The sequence below is a fragment of the Chaetodon auriga genome, chromosome 18, assembly GCF_051107435.1.
Source record: "Chaetodon auriga isolate fChaAug3 chromosome 18, fChaAug3.hap1, whole genome shotgun sequence".
Classification (NCBI taxonomy): domain Eukaryota; kingdom Metazoa; phylum Chordata; class Actinopteri; order Chaetodontiformes; family Chaetodontidae; genus Chaetodon; species Chaetodon auriga.
The window spans coordinates 19,266,628-19,286,457 of NC_135091.1; the positions used below are offsets into that span (position 1 = coordinate 19,266,628).

At 41.8% G+C, this 19,830-nt stretch overlaps 2 protein-coding genes and 3 non-coding genes across 6 annotated transcripts; 2 read left to right on the forward strand and 3 right to left on the reverse strand.

The window, feature by feature from the left end:
* Positions 1 to 401: 401 nt before the first annotated feature.
* Positions 402 to 474, reverse strand: trnav-aac (transfer RNA valine (anticodon AAC)). Its single transcript has one exon. It is a non-coding gene; the product is annotated as a tRNA-Val (tRNA).
* Positions 475 to 1,243: 769 nt separating this feature from the next.
* On the forward strand, positions 1,244 to 1,315 carry trnad-guc (transfer RNA aspartic acid (anticodon GUC)). The gene has a single exon. It is a non-coding gene; the product is annotated as a tRNA-Asp (tRNA).
* Positions 1,316 to 1,513: 198 nt separating this feature from the next.
* trnav-cac (transfer RNA valine (anticodon CAC)) lies at positions 1,514 to 1,586 on the reverse strand. The gene has a single exon. It is a non-coding gene; the product is annotated as a tRNA-Val (tRNA).
* A 1,775-nt stretch (positions 1,587 to 3,361) lies between these two features.
* katna1 (katanin p60 (ATPase containing) subunit A 1) lies at positions 3,362 to 12,168 on the forward strand. The gene is made up of 11 exons (XM_076756344.1): positions 3,362 to 3,421; positions 4,137 to 4,302; positions 4,400 to 4,539; positions 6,493 to 6,706; positions 6,900 to 7,015; positions 7,507 to 7,612; positions 7,709 to 7,867; positions 8,669 to 8,795; positions 9,692 to 9,826; positions 10,694 to 10,820; positions 11,371 to 12,168. Exons 2-11 carry the CDS (start codon positions 4,141 to 4,143, stop codon positions 11,567 to 11,569), a joined length of 1,485 nt encoding a protein of 494 aa, XP_076612459.1. The 5' UTR covers positions 3,362 to 3,421; positions 4,137 to 4,140; the 3' UTR covers positions 11,570 to 12,168.
* An 875-nt stretch (positions 12,169 to 13,043) lies between these two features.
* Positions 13,044 to 19,807, reverse strand: ginm1 (glycoprotein integral membrane 1). 2 transcript variants are annotated; one of them, XM_076755898.1, is made up of 8 exons: positions 19,639 to 19,807; positions 19,379 to 19,450; positions 19,181 to 19,280; positions 18,326 to 18,477; positions 17,425 to 17,584; positions 17,096 to 17,325; positions 16,122 to 16,285; positions 13,044 to 15,988 (listed from the first exon to the last, which is right to left on the reverse strand). In XM_076755898.1, the coding sequence occupies exons 1-8, from the start codon at positions 19,726 to 19,728 to the stop codon at positions 15,883 to 15,885; spliced, it is 1,074 nt and encodes a 357-aa protein (XP_076612013.1). In that variant the 5' UTR covers positions 19,729 to 19,807; the 3' UTR covers positions 13,044 to 15,882. The 2 variants fall into 2 exon arrangements, with proteins under 2 accessions (XP_076612013.1, XP_076612014.1); XM_076755899.1 differs by having other exon boundaries at positions 18,326 to 18,480; positions 19,639 to 19,743.
* Between the last annotated feature and the right edge of the window lie 23 nt (positions 19,808 to 19,830).

Sequence of the window (19,830 nt, forward strand, 5' to 3'; positions counted from 1 at the left end):
TTGTCACCAGGTGTGCAACAGCAGTCATCACAGTCGTTGGGGTCACCTGGGCCAAGGTGTGAACGACAGTTGTTGGAGGTTGATTCCAGCCTGGTTCCAGCACCCCCCCATTCTCAGCATGGAAACGACAGCAAAGACAACTAAAGGGACTTCAGCAGCTGAGCAGAAAGAAAGAAAATTGGTGCGGCAGCAATATGTTAAAGAGAAATAGAATTAGAAAAGGCAACTAAGATCCTGACTCTTGTGAGTGAAGTTGCTAGTCCCTGTGTGCGGTCTTCATTGTCGGGTTGCATTTCACGGCATACACACTTCTACACATGCTTTCACATTGCCTGCAGGACGTAGTCCGTTCAGCTCACAGTTGTACTTTGCTAACCAGCGCAAAGTTCCATAAAGAACAGTGTTTCCGCCCGGTTTCGAACCGGGGACCTTTCGCGTGTTAGGCGAACGTGATGACCACTACACTACGGAAACTTCCCACGAGCCCCCATGGCGGCGCAGCCGAAGGCACCCGTGCGCTGAACCGCAAACCTTTCTCTTGCCAGACAACGAGTTATTTGCACGTTAAAGGAGGGTTTTCTTAACATCTCTCCCCATACAAAAACAGCCGCGGGTCCGCTCATCAATCTCTCAAGCCTCTGAAGTTTGCCCATGACACCACCCCCAGTGGGCTCATCTCTGGTGGCCATGAGTCCACGTACAGGTGGGAGATGGACCATCTGGTGACCCCTTGCGGACGGAACACCTCGGAGCTCCGAGCTCTATAGACCGTGGAGATAGTGGTGCATTTCAGAAAGATGCAAGGCAGGTTCAATCAAGGGCGACCGGGCTTGGTCGTAGAAACCTGAAAATCTATCGCCTTTCACCCAAAGGGAGTTCTTCAGTTCTGTTCCACACTCGAATGTGAGTCTGTATTGGCTCTCAGGTCCATTTGCCCTTGATTCAGCTCTCCTTGTATTATCTTGACCAGGATGGCTGGGAAAGGTTCAGAAAGAGCACAGCCCCACCCGCCCCCATCACCCTGTGTGACTGCCAAGGCAACACTGTGGAGTCCCTCCGCTTTCTGGGTACCATAATCGCCACCCAGGACCTCAAGTGGCAGCTGAACATCAGCAAGCGTGCGTTTCTGCCCTTCAATGTAAGAGCGTCCCTGCGTCTGTCTCCGCATGTTCCCAGGAAATGTTGGAGCAGCGCCAGCAGGCAGCCCCCGGCCCCTCTTTGGCCAAGTACCATAGAGGAGCGGTCCTCGTTAGTATAGTGGACAGTATCTCCGCCTGTCACGCGGAAGACCGGGGTTCGATTCCCCGACGGGGAGACTCATCTTTTCAAATCAGCTGCTGATTATTTGTCAAGGGAGATAAAAGTACTACATGCACACGCTAGCGAGAATTTGGTCATGTTGCAGCAGCGCTTCTGTTCTGTTGTGTGCACAGTGCTGTACGTCGTGGGGCTGTGTGACGATTGGACCGCGGGCAGCTTGACTTTAAAGCCAAGAGCAAGGAGTAAAGGAGAGTGTTTCCGCCCGGTTTCGAACCGGGGGCCTTTCGCGTGTGAGGCGAACGTGATAACCACTACACTACGGAAACGGCCGTTGCACAGGCTTCACGCGCACTCGCGGCTCAATGTACCCGCTCGCTGGACCGCAAACATCTCAGATGATGGACGACGTGTTCATTTGTGACTTGGAGAGATCAGATGAGAGATTTCAATCTGGATTCACTCACATTTGCTGTGTCATGGATTTGAGTGTCAGTAAACGCTGCAGGCACAGGAACCACAAGCGTGCATTGTATGAGAAAAAGTCCTTGATCGTGAATTTTGCCACTTGTTGAAAAAGTTTGGCCTGTCATCCATGGGGCTTCTTCAGTTCTCACTGACCTGTTGGGATTGCACCTCTGTACGTTCGTCATCGTGGCCATTGAAACCACTTGGGTCGTTTGCTGTGCTGGCTGTGCAACAGCAGTTGTCACCAGGTGTGCAAAGGCAGTCATCACAGTTGTTGGAGTCACCTGCCCGAAGCACAAATGACCTAAGCAATTTCAATGACCATGATCTCATATCAGTAAGTTTGACCTGAAGACACCCCTTGGATAAATATCGGATCAAATGTGAAATATTGTCACAATCTCCCCTTCTGTTCCTGAGTTATGGTTGAATAATCATCAGAAAAGACATTATGATGTCACAGTGAACTTGACCTTTCACCTTTTGGATTTGAAACATCATCACTTCATCATTGAATCTTATTAGACATTCTTTTGAAATGTTATCACAATTAATGTGTGAATGCTTTATTTTGTTGGCCATTATTTATTTTCATAAATGTTTGTGTGTGTCCACACTTCTAGCATTGTCTATTTTTGTGAGCTTTCACCACAAAAATTGAATGAATCCAAATGAACATTTAAACTAAATTTCAAGAAATTCCTTCCCACGGTTCCTGAGATATCACGTCACGACAGCAATATGTCCATATGTACAGACGGACGAACAGACACCCCAATACTTTTGGTCACGAATGCTGCCAGTGTGGAGTTAGAATAATCTTTAGTTACAGTCTTTGCAAAATAGTTCAAAATGAGCTCCACTTCAACCAGTTACAGCAGTTAAATCCTACTTTACATGAATGCATGACTAATAACAATCTAATGAGATAATATATAACAGTCAGTCACGGGGGATATTTCTCCACATTGATTTCTTTTAATACTTAACTAGAACATTTCCTGATTGTACTTCCATACTTTTACTTATGCAACATCTTTCATACAGGACCTGACTTATAACAGTGGATTTTTACACTTTAGTAATGGTATTTGTACTTAAATGAAGGATCTAAAACTTTCTACTGTGAATAACAAACAATTCCTGGGAATAACACATCACAATTCAATGTCCAAAGTGCATGAATAAAATACCCAGATGGATTTGATTTTTGTCTAAACCAGTAAATTAAATATGTTTTAGTTTTATCCATGACTTATGACCTATGTTTCCAGAAGTTAAAATTCAATTTGCCCAGTGTTAAAAAAAATAAATAAATAACAGTGAGAGAGACAGACAAAGGCAATTAATAATGTATTTTTATTCCAAAATATCAATTTCTTTCTTTTTTTGTTTGATACAATTACCGTTTTTCCATTCAGTTTTTATTCATGACAATATTTTTCTGTGTTTAAAAGAGCTCGCCCTAATCCTACAGTTTCCGGGTGTATTAAATGCAGCAAGTTTTGAACAATAATAACAATCTTCCGAAATTTCCACTTTTTTGAACGAAGCACGGGTTTGGTGTGGGCAGGGCTGGGCTGTCCGACTCCGCCTTCCCGCGAGCCGCAGCCGGCGCTACTTGCTTTGAACTGACACAGCGGAACTCGTCACTACAGCCAGTGTGAGAAGTCAGTGTTCACCTGAAAAGTTGAATGTAAGTCCAATTCCTATCAGTTTTGAGTAAGAATTCTGACTCATTGTAAGCCAGATTTGTCTGTCTATCGCAGTTTGTGAAGTCTTGTAAAGATAATGTCGTTCGTGCTTTTACACTTTTTGTCTGCACGAGAGAGGGGAAACAAACCACCCGGTGCTCCAAATACAAAGTGACAGATGTTGACAGTAAAACTCAACACATACCGTGTAACGTACTGTAAATAGTTACATTGCCTGACAACTAACGTTATTATGTTTTCCCAAACACAAACAGAGAGGCTACTTTTCACATTTCTGGAGCGCTACCATCTTGTACGTGTGTCGCATTTTGCCACAGTTTCAGTTGGGCGAGGCTCCGGCTAATTCATGGAACAAGAAGTTAGACCGAAGAAGTGTAGCCACTCTGTTAAGTTTATATTTCAGTGAATGCTAATAAATGTCTTAAAACTACATACATGTCTTCGAAATGCTGTACCAAAATTGCCCGAAATACTGTCATACTGTTGCTATGTGTTCCCCTGGCAGGATGAACTGACGGCTCTCCAGTCTGTGCTTCAGAGCTTACACTGTACTTTAGAGCTGCCTGTATAACAAACACTCTATTTCCACTGTGGCAAAAAAGTCGAATGTTTGCCAGTTGTAACTATCATCCCTACAATGACAAGATATCTGCAGCAAAGCTTTGTGCGCTCACTCGCTGTCTGTGTTTTCCACAGCACCATGAGTCTACGAGAGATCAGTGAGAACGTGAAGCTGGCCCGTGAATACGCTCTGCTGGGAAACTACAGCTCGGCCAGCGTTCTCTATAATGGACTGCTAGAACAAATAAAAAAATATGTGTACACCATGCGGGACAGCAGCTTTCAGCAGAGGTGGCAGCAGGTAAATATGGCATTAAAAACGCTTCAAATAAAACTTCACAGATCTTGTAAGTGAAGAGTACTGGCTTCTCTGATGTTTATCTGTGTTTGTGTCTCAGTTATGGCAAGAAATTAGTGAAGAGAATCGACAAGTTCAGGACGTAATGTCAACTCTGGAGAACTTTCAGTTGGACACGACGCCTGCTAAACCCAGTAACCATGATGACTGTGAAATAAGGCCTGTGCACATGGAGCAGAGGTATGGCAGTGGGTTATTTACATTCGACTGTTCATTTTCAATGTTCTCATTCATTGCTCAAGTAAAATTAAAATCAAATAAAATGTAAGTCTGCACTGAACAAAAATATAAATGCAACACTTTTGTTTTTGCTCGCATTTTTCATGAGCTGAATTCAAAGATCTAAAACAGTTTTATCACACAGCACAATACCACAGATGTCGCAAGTTTTGAGGGAGCATGCAATTGGCATGCTGACTGCAGAAATGCCCACCAGAGCTGTTGCCCTTGAATTGAATGTTCATTTCTCTACCATAAGCCGTCTTCAAAGGTGTTTCAGACAATTTGGCAGTATATCCAACCGGCCTCTCAACCGCATGTGTAACCACATCCAGCATGTTCACCTCCAAGATCGTCTGAGACCAGCCACCCGGACAGCTGCTGCAACAATCGGTTTGCATAACCAAAGAATTTCTGCAGAAACCGTCTCAGGGAAGCTCATCTGGATGCTCGTCGTCCTCATCAGGGTCTCGACCTGACTGCAGTTCATCGTCATAACCGACTTGAGTGGGCAAATTGCTCACATTCGATGGAGTCTAGCATGTTGGAGAGGTGTTCTCTTCACGGATGAATCCCGGTTTTCACTGTTCAGGGCGGATGGCAGACAGCGTGTGTGGCGTCGTGTGGGTGAGCGGTTTGCTGATGTCAACGTTGTGGATCGAGCGGCCCATGGTGGCAGTGGGGTTGTGGCATGGGCAGGCGTATGTTATGGACAACGAACCCAGGTGCATTTTATTGATGTTGCAAGGATCTGTACACAATTCCTGGAAGCTGAAAACATCCCAGTTCTTGCATGGCCAGCATACTCACTGGACATGTCACCCATTGAGCATGTTTGGGATGCTCTGGATCAGCGTATATGATAGAGTGTTCCAGTTCCTGCCAATATCCAGCAACTTCGCACAGCCATTGAAGAAGAGTGGACCAACATTCCACAGGCCACAACCAACAACCTGATCAACTCTATGCAAAGGAGATGTGTTGCACTGCGTGAGGCAAATGGTGGTCTCACCAGATACTGACAGGTTTTCTGACCCCCCCCAATAAAGCAAAACTGCACATTTCAGAGTGGCCTTTTATTGTGGCCAGCCTCAGGCACACCTGTGTAATAATCATGCTGTCTAATCAGCATCTTGATATGCCACACCTGTGAGGTGGGATGGATTATCTCGGCAAAGGAGAAGTGCTCACTAACACAGATTTACACAGATTTGTGAACAATATTTGAGAGAGAATGGTCTTTTGTGTATATAGAAAATGTTTTAGATCTTTGAGTTCAGCTCATGAAAAATTTGAGCAAAAACAAAAGTGTTGCGTTTATATTTTTGTTCAATGTAGTTCACTGTTCACATTTGCAGTACACAGTTCTGTGATCATGGGTTGTATAAACTGTTGGTCTGCCAACAATAGCCCGATGTAGTCATATGATTGAGATTAGCAAACTTGAGTCCCTGTTGTGAGCCTGTTTTGTTCCAGCTCTGCCCTCTAGGAAGGTGGCCTGTAAACCTCAGACCGCCACGTTTTTGTTGGTTTTGTTTTTTTTCACATGCAAGTCTGGTTGCATTAACATACTTGAGGAGCATTTTCACTCATGATGATGTGTCTCGTACACTATGTGTGGCCTCCAGGGGATTTCTAAGAATGTATTGATGATTTATTTGATAGGCACAGGACATGCGTACACGTTGACAAGTAATTTATTCAGTTATTTATGGTGCTTTATTATTTAGCATTTAGATTGATAATGCTTCAATAAATACGCGACAGGCAGATTTTTAATCCAGTCCAAATCTAATTACATCACTTATTAATGTTCAGGTATGGATCATATAGTCGTTTTTATAATGATAAAAAGGCATAGCTTGAAAGGCTGAGGGTTGTTAATAGTTCCATCTTTCTCTTCTCCTTTCACAGACATTCTCCCTGTCCCATCAGGCGGCCTTCTAACCCGTATAAGGACAGCAAACCTCCCAACAACCGCCTGAGTGTGGCTGTGAGGGCGCAGCAGAGGCACTCACCTCGAGGGGCCAATGGGGACAGAAGCAAACCCTCCAAGGGCAAAGAAAGGAAGGAGTTGAAAGAGGCGAAGGAGGTGAAGGAGGCCGCTGGCAAAGCAAAGGATGATAAGGTGATCAACATACCACCTTCTCCCTCATAACATTACATAATTCAGACACAACTATTTGCATTGTTGATTAAACAGCATCCACATGGTGCATGTTTACCTACATCCATGCCTAGCCTGTAATTCCAGTTTTGTGTCACATGGGTTACATTCAGAGAACAGGGAAAAGTAATTATGTGTTTTGTTTGCCTTCCAGAACAAAGCAGATGTCCAGGAGAAAGAAGTGAAAAAGTTTGATGGGACAGGTTATGACAAAGACCTTGTGGAAGCTCTGGAGAGAGATATTATATCTCAGAATCCAAATGTTAAATGGTACGTGGTCATCAGTTTGTGTTCATCACAGCTGGAGCACTCATGAAGAATCTTACATGTGATTTTGGATAATGTAACTGTGTACTGTCTCAGCAGCTCACTTCTGCTTCCAGCCTTTGTTATCAGATAGGTTCAGTGCATCCCAGAAGCACTGCTATACTGAGTGTTCAAGATAACAAACAAGACAATTTCAAAATATGATGGATTGTCCCTTTTTTTCTTATTTAGGAAAAAATTTGAATCCAAATTTTTAGAATTATCTGTTAATATATAACCACTTGAGACTGATATTTTTTTCAAATTCTTCAGCCTTACATTGTCTAGAATAATACAGCAAGGGCTGCTATTTGGACAGCTGTTCTGATTTCATCGTCCTTTCAAAGTATTGCTAAAAGAAAGACACTAATTATGATAGAAGCACATATTTCAAGGCACAGACTCTTACTTCCAAGAATCATAGTTCTCTGTGTCTGTCTAACCTTTTTCTTTAGGGACAACATTGCAGACTTGGAAGATGCAAAGAAACTCCTGAAGGAAGCGGTTGTGTTACCGATGTGGATGCCAGCATTTTTCAAAGGCATACGGAGGCCGTGGAAGGTGCCGATTCAAAACATTTTGGGTTTCATTTAGTTTTGTAATATGTATTGCTACTATCAATGTGCAGAAACCATTTTCATTTTTTTTTCACTTTAGGGAGTGCTTATGGTGGGACCTCCAGGTACGGGTAAAACACTTTTGGCCAAAGCAGTTGCTACCGAGTGCCGAACCACATTCTTCAACGTCTCCTCGTCTACACTCACCTCCAAGTACAGAGGGGAATCTGAGAAGCTAGTTCGCCTTCTGTTTGAAATGGTAAGACTTAAAATATGTGATTGGTGTAGATGATAACTAAAACAACGATCAGTTCCTGTCACAAAAGTCTCGATACAATCAGTAAAGGGTTAACTGACAGGCTTAACAAACGAGCCATGATCTGATTGGACTAAACCACCAGCCAGCTTGTCTGAACTGGAGATCTGGTTTGACTGCAGTAACAAATTGACTGCCCTCTTGCAGGGAGTCTTTCCCTCTCTAAACACCTTAAATTCTGTTTACTTCATATGGCATTGTGTAGAAATTGATTGTTCAAACAAATCTGTGTTTGCTCCGGTAAAGTATTTCCACACTTTTGATTGTAGTCGAGTATCGGGACGTACAGCCATGTTTGTTTCTACCTCTTGCTCTTGTCTGCTGCTTTTGTACCACAAACTGCAGTAATAAAATCACACATGACAACTGTGACTTGCACAGCTTTTAGCTTATTGATTTGGTTTTCTGGCTTACATAAACTGTATTATAAAGCCATTACCTTACAAGTTGATGGTATGTCAGGTCTGTTTTCCTGTGAATCTTCCTGCCCTCTAGTGGTCAAAAATTGCCCAGTGCACCTTTTTTTTTAAATTAAAGATTGTAACAGTGAGCTTACATCATAAATTTATATGTTGATATAGACTCTGTCACACTGGCAGACATATTAGATTTAATGTTATTTATGTAAATATCAAGCAGTGTTTGTGATAAATGCATTGTACCTTATAGCACTACCTTGTTAAGTGTTGAGCAGAGCAAATGAGGTTTCCCTTGGACTCATTCATTGCATGTGCTCTTGTACAGGCACGTTTTTACGCCCCCACTACGATCTTCATTGATGAAATAGACTCCATGTGCAGCCGCAGAGGGACCTCAGAAGAACATGAGGCCAGCCGGAGAGTCAAGGCAGAGCTACTGGTGCAGATGGATGGTATACTGACAATGACACAACCAGAATTGTATTTACCAAGTCTCATATGTGCTGTTAGGAATGTTTTTGTTGTTGTTGTTAAACCATTTATCAGCCTAAAACTGCTGAAACAAGCCAACATTTGTTTTCTGCACAATTTTACAAAAACAGTTTTTAAAGTGTTCCTGAGTCCATGTAGTAATCCCCTTCATACAATCATGTGTTCACAAAGTGGTGAACCTCTCTCCATCCTTGCTTGTGGACGACTGAGTGTAATGGGATTTCTTGTTATTCATCTTGTCTGTTCCTCAATCGTGAACCAAATAATTTCACCTTCTCTTCACTCAGTCGTAAGCATTCACTACCTTAAAGCCAAATGATTAACTACGTCATTTGATTAGGTTTGTGTATGTGTTCATCTGCTTCCCATGACACCACGTATGTACTCATCTACTGATTAAGGGAACATCCTGCATGATCAAAGCTGCTGATTGATCATTGTCCTGACTGAACAACACATTATGACGTGCCTATTGTGCTGACATTGTTCTGATGGTAATGTCATCCTATTTACAAGATAATCTATTGTATATAACCTGACAACTTTCCCTGTTCTGGGCTCTCTTCCTGCTGTCTCACTCGACTCAAGGAGGAGTCCGTCTGCAGACGTAAGAATAAACTCCCAGAAAGACAACGATCGACTTTGGGCTTTTTAACACACAATTACCAGAACATGAGCCTTTCAAGGATGCCCCTTTCATACCCAATCATGATACTATCACCTGTTACCAACAGTTTACACAGTGTCCCAACTATTTTGGAATTGGGGTTACAGATATATCTAAACTATTTTAACTGCAAGAAAGCCCAGATTTAATTTTTCAGAGGCTTCTTCTGTTACTGTTGTTTTTGTGTAGGTGTTGGTGGAGCATCAGAAAATGATGACCCATCCAAGATGGTGATGGTGCTGGCTGCCACCAACTTCCCATGGGACATCGATGAGGCTCTGAGAAGACGGCTGGAGAAGAGGATCTACATCCCCCTGCCTTCAAGTACAGTCATTTCTTTGTTGCTTGACAAAGGCTCAGATTTGACATTTGGCAACAGGAAACAACCAGTAATTTTATGCTGGAATACTGACTGTTTTGTTGTAATTATTGGCTACCTTTGGAGGGTTGTAGGGGGCTCAAGTCATTCCCATCTGACATTGGGTAAGAGGTGGGGTACACCTTGGACCAGCCACCAGTCAATCAGAGGGTGGTGGATGGTACATAGAGAAATGCAACCGTTCATCCCATCAGCAATTTAGAGTCATCAGCTCTAAAGCATAAAGCTAGGTTTTGACATGGGCCCTCAAGATCAGATTATAATGCATGTCCTTATCAGTACAGTTAATGTGTGCTTTAGTGATGCATATCCCTAGATGAATTCACAATTAAAGTATCACCACAAAGTAAATGACAAGCAGTGAACTTGGATCTTGAAGGACCCAAGAGCAGCTGCCTGTGTTGTTTCCGGTTGGGCGTTCAGCCAGTCCTGAGTAGAACCCTTTATGCGTGTTCCCTGCTTGGTGTACATTAATAAGAAAAAGAGAGTGAGACTTTTGAAATCACTTGCATTTATTTATGAATTTGTCTTAAAATATGCTCAGATCTTCTTTAAGTCACAACAATGAACAAGCAGGTTTGATTCTGACCTGTGGCCCTTTGCTGCATGTCATTGCCACTCTGTCACTCTATCAAATAAAAGCAAAAGCCAGAAAAAAAAAAAACAAACAAGCAAACAAAGCAGAAAACCAGGTAATTCCAAGGGGTTTACACTCTCTTTTGTGGCACTGTATATGTGGGAGCTACTATAGGCTGTGGGCAGAAAGAATAGCTTCCTGCCTGCTCCACTCACTGTTGCATTTATGTTGACAGCCAAAGGGCGGGTGGAGCTTCTTAGGATCAACTTGAAGGAGCTGGAGCTAGCCAGCGACGTGGACTTGGACAAGATTGCAGAGCAGTTGGAGGGTTACTCAGGAGCCGACATAACCAACGTGTGCAGGTCAGCCATCTCTGCTGTTTTCCAGCACCACCAGTGCAGATCTTTACAGCCGCTTCTATTTGAAAAGGAGATTAAACCACTTATACACACAGAATATGATCTGTGTCATTGTTATGTGGTTATTGAGCAGCTGTAACCAGAGTCAAAGTCCTTTAGAAAGAAATTTATAGCAAGGTGGTCGAATACATTTACAAATTTGTTACATTTACGGTTCCTAATTAAGGTTATGTGCTATGTGTGTCTTGTATCATTTGTATTGAATTTTCTTCATACGGGTTTTTTGTAATGAACTGTGCAAAAGTCAAAATTGTTCGGCAAATCTTAAATGGGGCCACATGTTGAAAAAGAAATGATAAATGTGTGGATTAAAAAGTGATTAATTCTATTTTTGGCAGTAAAGTCACTCAAAGATTTCAGAAGAGCACAATTAACAGTGAAGGCTGAAAGGATTATTGTAGAAATCTGAGTAATGATGTAGATTGGATCATTGATAGTCAGTGTACCTCTGCTAGAACTGTTAAAAGGAAACTGTTGTTGTGTGATGCTGCAGGGACGCCTCTCTGATGGCCATGAGGCGAAGGATCGAGGGCCTCACACCAGAGGAGATCCGCAACATTTCCCGGGACGAGATGCACATGCCCACCACCATGGAGGACTTTGAGTCCGCCCTGAAGAAAGTGTCTAAATCTGTGTCTGCAGCTGACCTGGAGAAGTATGAAAAGTGGATTGAAGAGTTTGGGTCCTGCTGAAAGACACCTGCGCCTGAGCTGTCCGTGTCTGAATGTGTAACAGTGAGACTGAGTCATAGGAAATTTGTGAGTTTTCGAATGGGCTGTGTGTGTGTGTCAGGGTGTGGCTGTGTATTTTTCTCAATCATTCAGGTCATATTGAGGAAATGAAGTAGGTTTGTTGCTTTAGGCAAATATGTGCACTTGAAATATGGCACCGCTTCTTATTGTGCGTTATGTTAAGGTTATGCAAACTTCTTAATCTACAAAGGTAGAGAAATTCTGACATTCTTTACATGTTTGACGATTCTAAAATCGTCAAACATGATCAACTTGAAAGACTGAATCAACTGTAGCTGTTAGAAAAACTGACAAATCTGAGAACACAATGCTTCCTGCAGCACGCTGACAGTACACTTCATTTCCAGAGATGTTTACTGCTGCTTTGCCTTGCCAAGTGTTGTAACGTCAATCATTTTTGTTTTTGTTTTTTTTAATGCACTTGATTTTGCTTGGAACCATGTGGTTCTTTCACATTTTTGAAGGTCTATATTCTTATGAACATAACACTAACATGATATTTCTATAAATAAAGATAATGATAATAGGTATTAAAATTGTCTTACATGTATGTTTATTTACTAAGCAATATGTCTGCTGAGGTCAAAACTACGACACTTTGAGAACGTGCTGAAACATTCACTTTCAAATCTAACTGGCTGGACTGTTAAACCACAGATGGCAGTGTTGATAATTTCAGTTTTGTGACTATGTTGGTAGCTTGTCACCATAAGTAAATCTCAATTATATTAAATGCATAAATGCTAAATGTATTCATTGATATATATATATATATATTTATGTAGTAGCCGATTTCTCATTAAGAGCAATGGAAAACTGGAGCCAAATTCCTTGTATGTGTACACATACAATGAATCTGTACTCATAAAAATGACAGGATTACTGAGTGAGCACGGACCCAAACTGGCTGAAATCATCTGCATTTGAAGATTGAAGTCTAAGAGCATGGAGATGCAGATATTTTTAATGCAAAACAATTTTTAGTAGAAAATGCTGATTTCATTTCCGCCCAGTTGAACTGTGAGTGTTTGAAAATGTCAGAGGGCACTTGTTCCTTTTTGTCCAATATTCAAACACCCTTATGTGGGTTTCAGTGTTTACATGCATCATGCCTGGAGACAAACAAGAAAGCCAGTCGACCAGAAGGAAGCACATAGAATTTGGGAGAAAAGCACTTTCTTTCCCCCGCAGGCCAAACATCAGTCGAAAAAGAGCTTGAAAACTGGTCCTTGAATCAGATGTCCCAGTGGAAGCTCTGCATGCCTGAGTAACGCTGTGTGAGCTCACTCCAGATTACAGACTGTTCTTACTGAGGTTTTCTGCTCCGTCATCAGATATCTGAAAACAAAGCAGCGAGTGTTCACAGTGTTCTCTCTCAGCCTGCACGACCACAATAATCAGACAGGACGAAACCTTGATGGTCATAAGGAAAGCATTTAATCAGCAGGATTTTAGACCCAAATACACAGTCCAGCTGTAAGTCATACATTTTATGTGCACAAATGTCTCAAAATAGTAATACATTGGTCTACCGTCATTTAAACAAGGAGCAAATTAAAATAGATTTTTGTTGTTTTATTCAGCAACACGTCTGACTTCATGCCTGACACACTGTTTGCCTTACAGGCTAATTTAGCGTCATCTACAGCACTTTGTTGTATTGAGTTCATCAATTTGGAATTTGAGGCTGATCCAAATACAAGTTGAGCTGTTTTGAGTCATCATGCAGCTTCCTAGTTTTAATGTATAACTTGCTGATGGAACAGCAAACTGCATTCACTAGCTACACTACTCATGCACCTTTTGCTATCGCAGTACATCATGCATTCTGTAGATTAACTGAACCCCAGGGAGACAAAATCCCGACCTCAGCTGCTCTGAGGTACACAAGCTCATGTTTTAAGGGTGTTTTAGAAAGCATGACAATCTTAAAATGACACTAAAACCATGTTGAAACTCTTGCTGAGATCTGGATAAATTAAACCCACTTTTTTGACCAATAACCCGCCTCGTGTCCGCCTGCTTGGTCCCTCACACGCAGCCTCGTGAAAGACTGGAAGTGATACTCAGAAGGTTAGTCATTTCAGTCATTTTTGCCAAAAAAAAATTGAGATTTACCACAGAAGAAAATAAAAAAGGGAACATCCATGCAGGTCGAAGTTCATTTTTCACACCAAAATTCAAGACTAAGTGCAGATTCTTTCCTTTAACTTCCACGTCGAATTTGTGGTCCTGTCTTGTGCACACAGTGTATTTTACATCAGTCCAGTCACAGCAGTAGTTTGTCTTATACATTTAGAGTGCATAGACAATCTGAGCATCCTCACTTACATTCTCCATCATTAGTAACAGTAAACCACACACAAAATCAATCAAAGAAAATAAATTATAACCCCCCCCCACCCCCACCCCCTTTAGTGATTGAGTCTGAAAAATAGTCACAGAGGCACTGTGAAGAAAGACAATCAATATATGGTCCTCAATAGTGGGAAGCAGGCCTCGAAGGGAGGTGTTTTTTCAATGGTGACATTCAGAGTTTAGGTGTGGTGGGACAACAATTGTCAATAATGTGCAGACACAAGGTTTGTTATAACATTTTCCACAGTGACCTGCATCTTTCTTTTTTAGTTATTTGCTTTTTAGATTATTGCTTCATCTGAGCTACTGTATATGTGACTTCAGACTCAGAGATCATGGCTTCAGTATTCATCTTGTCTTCACTTAAAGGACGACAGACAGGAGACACTGCCTGCTTCATGTTAAATAAATACATTTTAGAAACTTACTATTGGGCATTTGTTCCTTAGAGCTTTCTTCACAAGTTTTTTTTAGCATTGGGGTACAGTTAAAAAAAAAAGAAAAAAAAGTGTGACCTGTACAGAGCTGACACATTGATAAAGTCTTTTCAGTGAACACAAAGATGCAACCCCCCCAAAATGCCCCATTTGTTCATATCCAGCTGTGAAACCTACAGTACTCGTATCTGATTTCCTAAGCCTCTGTCTATTCTACTGTGTTGCTAGGTTTTGGTGACAACATACAGCAGCAAAAGAAACAAACAAAACCTTAACAAAACAATCTCACCTCGACATCTATTTAGTAGCTATTCTGAAGTTTTTGATTGTACTGTGTGATCTTCATCAGTAGGTGGAGTGCCCTCAATGCTAATAGTTCAACAAGTTAGGAAATGTGCTTATATTCTTTCTTTGCCAGAGTTGGATGAAAGGACAAAGCACTGACTTCCTGGATGCTCTGCTGGTTGCCTGGCAACCTTATGATAAGACAAGCCTCTAGGTCTTAGAGATTTTTACAATTGGGTTTTTATTCAGATGAAACGACTTATAACATCGAGCTGTTTCCCCTCTTTCCAGTCTTTATGTCAGGCTAAGCTAAACAGCTGCCGACACGAGTGGAATCAATCTCATCTAAATCTTGTCAACAAAATGGATGAGCTCTTTTCCCAGATTGTCAAATTATTCCTTTACAAGCTGAGCTTTAAACTTCCAAGCTTTCGAGCATATCATATGATCTCCATGAAGAGCAGTTACGAAGGTGAGATATTGTTTTGTCTGTTATGTTTCCGAGGTCAAGAATAAACTCTGAAACTAGGAAATACCTGTGTATAGATATGACATTTGCTACTTGAATTACATTTTAAACACTAACGGTGACAAATATGCGCATGGTTTGGAAGTGGGTAAAGTACACAATTAGGTCATTTCTAGTAAAAAGTAACTTTTTACCGAGCTAGTTACTTGAGAAATCAAGCAACAAAGTGCAGTCGTTTGCGACTTAACAAAAGTGGCTTTCCATAAACTCTATCTGACTCATCACAGACGCGAAGAGTTCGATTTTCTGTGCAGATGATGAGCTGATTGCACAGATGCTGGTAAACCCACTGCTAGCTTACCAATACTCCAACCTGAAACAGCTCAGTGCCTTCACAGCTCAGCACTATGAATCACTCTCTGCCTTTTCCTTTGTTATCATGTGACTAAATCTGAGGGATTCACGTGAGCTAGCATCAAACCAACAAATTCAGTTTGGTCAATTTGATGGCTCTGAACCATCTTATGTTCCATGGCTAATGCGCTTAAAGGGTAAACAGAAATGAAAACAAAACTTAACGGTTCACAAATCTGAATATAAGCTAGCGAAAAACGGGCCATGCTGAAAACCAAACACAGAAACCAAGGTTACAAAACAAATAAGAACAAACTGAAAGTGAAGGAGCTGGCCAAGTCAATCCCGATTCAAGGTTTCTTCTCTTCATCCTCTGCTTCTATTTCTATGTTCTCCAGCAGAGTGTGCTTCTCCTCCTCCGGCAGTAGAGTTTCAGGGTTTAGGTGAAAAATGTGCCTGTGAAAGAAGAGGGTGAATAAGGTTAGCATTGTGAAGACAATCAGTGCCGAGCGGTCAGCTGGTCGAATACACTTTATGGATATTCCAGCAGGTTATTTGTTCACTCCCAAACTCCATGAAACAAACTCACTTGTGTTCACAAGTTGGGAAGAAGATGTCCAGGATCTTGACGATGACCGCTGATCCGACAACGCCGATCACCACCACCCACATGACCAGGAAGAACAGAGGCAGTGACTCTGAGCTGAAGCGCCTGAGACGCTCCCTCACTTCCTCCACCCACTGACACATGGCCTGAAGAGAGGAGGGACATGGAGACATGAGCATGTCCTGCTGGTAAAAGGCTCTACTAGTATCATGTATTACAGAGGGGTTTCTGAGCCACGCTGGGAGATGTGCACATGTGACGACAAGAACAGACACCAGAGTCACAGAGTCGCTGTCATAAATCCCAAAACTAATACCTGGAAAATGTTAATTGCATTTCATGTGTCATGTTAGCGAGCTGGAGCTGACAGATGTCTGTCAAAATGTGGCCTGCAGTAAAAACAGTTTGGAAATGCAAGGACGAGTTAACACACATGACATCTTAAAAGTGATTTCAGCTGTTTCCAGGAAGTTGCTGTATTTATAGAAACCAATGCTGTGTGCACATCTTTGATTCAGTGTAAATGTGAAAGCGGTCAATACATACAACAGGCATGACCACCGGAATCAACTTCAGAAGCAATATTGTATTAAAATATTGTTTTTTTCTGCCAAAATTTGGCCAATTGTTGAACTGGAATTTCTTGCATTTTTAAAGGAAATTTGGGGCACTACCGTGAGTTATGACAATCATAGACAGTGTGTCTTTAATAAAGGCATATCTACAATTTCTAACCTGTTTTGGTTTTACAATGGAGTATCAGTACTAGCCAGTGCTGGACTGGATAAATATTGGATGCTGATGGTTTAAGAAAACCATATCGGTGCATCATCCTCTTCCTCCGGCGTAACAAGCCTCACCTACCACTGAAACCATTCCTGCTGAAACTGTGAGACACCTCTGAGGCGGAACATACTGTATGTCATCAACCAGATCGAGCATCACTCTTGGCTTACAGAGTAAGATGACATCAGTTCTTTGGGTGGAGTTTCCATCTGAATCTGATCCCGCTGACTCAGGTCTCTGTCATCAAACTCATCATCGTATCTGACATCATACAGCAGGTCGGGGTCCATACGCAGGGGGGTCTCTGGGAGCTTTCCTGGGGCTGCAATCTCCTCCTGGGTGGTCTCTGTGTGCTTCAGGGGATACTGGCTGGTGGTCTGGGAGATCAGCTGCTCTTCATCTGAAAAAAGGGGGAAACAATAAGAATATATGCTAAATTTCACTGATATCAAGTATCTGCACAATAAGTAGGATCAGACAAAGTATCATGTTTTCATACCTTTTCTAGGATTTGGTGGATCTGTGACAACAACATCGTTCTCCCTGGGAACCCTGAAAATCTCACTGTGTCTGATGGGGTAGATGTTGGTAAACTGAGCCAGTTTCTGGAAATCTGGGCTCATCAGTATTTTCACCTCACACATGTCAGGCTGCTGGACCTAAATGACACAAACCCAAATGGTGTGAAACCATATCCAGATACTGCTGTTCTAACTGATGTTGTCCACAGGGTAATACTTCATTTCATCAGTTCTGTGATAAAAAGGCCTGCAGAATGAAATGTAACAGTCAAGTTAAGTCAAACGTTAAGGATGACGTCGGCTACCATCTTCATGCATTGATTCAGAACGCTTTAACTGATCAGTGACATGTTTAAATGACAGAGAATGTGGATCCTGGAGCTTCCTTTGTGGAGGGCAGGACGCTTGGAAGCCTTTTTAATGCTGTTTACATTTTTCCACACACCTTCTCTGCAGCTGGAAGTTTCTTCCATAAAATCTAATACAGGACCCCAAACTTTTCCATTAATTATACAAATTTTTAACATGTAACAACTCATTCAAAAACACTGATACAGACGGGTTATCATCATTTTTGGAAAAGAGTTAATATTACTGGTAAGGGTTGTACGTTTTCAGGTATTCCCCAGAGAGGACAAACAGGGTTCTGTGGGTTTATTCTCTCCAACTATTATGGTCAACGTTTACTAAAGGGAATCAGATGGGAGTAGCCTCAAAATACACACACAGAATGTCCCACTTCTTTCTTTACATCTGCAGTGTATGTGGGAATGCTCTGCCTTTATTGTTTTGTGTTCAACGCAGACTCATTCACAGTATTAAGATTTGACATCAAGGCCAATAAGAGACCCATAAGAGAGATTCCAGAGAGATATTTACCTCCTTGCCCTCCATCTCTATCACTTCACTGAACACCTGCAGGGCCACCACCTCCTCTGAGTCGCTGTATAGCCGGTTCTGGCTCACCATCACCCGGGTGACAGTGGACACCAAGTCCCCAGATTCAAAGTCACTGCTTCCATTTATGCTGTCTACTGGAAAAATACCAATCATTTTATCAAACAAATTATGAGCTTATGACATTTCTCCAACAGTTTGTTTTAACCTTTAGGGATGCGATTTCAATTAATCAACTGATGAATGAACATTTAAACATCTGCAGAAGATCTTTTTGATAATCAATTAAACATCAGGTCATATATCAAGTAAAAGGGCAAATATTTGCTGTTTTTGCCAATTTCGTCTCATTGTAAACAGAATACATTTGATCACTTGAAGGCATCACATGAGACTCAGATTGCTTGTGACGGGTACTTTATCCTTTCTGACATTACAGTTACCACCTTGTATGGATAGCAGGGGCTGTGTGTGATAAAGATATGCTCTGTTGAAAAAACTCAGGAGAAAGAGGAACAAAATATGTTCAACAGAAACATAAACTGGAGGGTTAGGAGGTGTTCATTAGGGTCACACAAACAATTACTGTCATTATTAGGTGTTTGTAACTGAACACTTTAACATATCACTTACAACATAATGCATTGATATGGAGAAAGGAAAAAGACCCCATCAAATCTGCACACTTAGTAACAAGAATAATGGACTTTTAACAGGTGAAAAATGTACTTTCACGTGGTTTAGATGAGTACTTTCTTCTGGTTTGTGTTTAACAGTGGTTTAGTACTTGGATTAATCATCAGTGGTGAACGTCCAAAGGACGTGAGGAACACTCACAGAGAAGTGCTTGACAGTTGAACCTGGTGACTCCTGACAGCTCTACGGGGATGTCATTGACCAGCACCTGCTCATCGCCCACTGATATGTTTAAATTAATCTGAAAGAAGGGATAACAACGCTTTGGTTTAGTTGATTGGTCGATTTCCGCATGCTCTAAAAAACACCCATCTCAGTTGGCTTATATTGTAACTATACCTGCAAGTTGTTGGAATCCTGTAACTGTGTATCAGCCAATCTCCCTGCTGTCACGTTAATCAGGATGTTTTCCTGAGGAAATCAACAATCAGATATAAAATAAAAGGAAATGAAAACACAAATATACGTTACCACAATGTCTGCCAGTCATGGTATTCCTGACGCTAGACGATCAGTAAGTTAAGCTAACACCATGCTAACATCAACATCACTAGGTTAGCAAATGTTGCTAACCTAACATTTGCCACTTTGGGTCCTACCGTATTCAGTTGCCTAGGCGGCGACTCTGTGCACGTTACTGAAGAAAAAAGAAGAACGACAACACTAACTGCTAACCCTGTCGTTTCCATTTTGATTTGGCTAATCTTACCAGCAGCAAGCCAGCTACAACAAAAACATTGAGCAAGGCATATGTACTGCGCACGCGCGCAGAATTTCAACACTACATTCCG

Bases quoted from the DNA above. Each gene is read 5' to 3' on its own strand.
- katna1 (XM_076756344.1), top strand. From the start codon at position 4,141: ATGAGTCTACGAGAGATCAGTGAGAACGTGAAGCTGGCCCGTGAATAC. The intron at 7,868-8,668 runs GTAAGACTTAAA...GCTCTTGTACAG, and splicing joins TTCGCCTTCTGTTTGAAATG to GCACGTTTTTACGCCCCCAC. The intron at 8,796-9,691 runs GTATACTGACAA...GTTTTTGTGTAG, and splicing joins GCTACTGGTGCAGATGGATG to GTGTTGGTGGAGCATCAGAA.
- ginm1 (XM_076755899.1), bottom strand. From the start codon at position 19,728: ATGGAAACGACAGGGTTAGCAGTTAGTGTTGTCGTTCTTCTTTTTTCT. The intron at 19,281-19,378 runs GTATAGTTACAA...CCCTTCTTTCAG, and splicing joins AGGATTCCAACAACTTGCAG to ATTAATTTAAACATATCAGT. The intron at 15,989-16,121 runs GTGAGTTTGTTT...CTTCTTTCACAG, and splicing joins TTCCCAACTTGTGAACACAA to GCACATTTTTCACCTAAACC.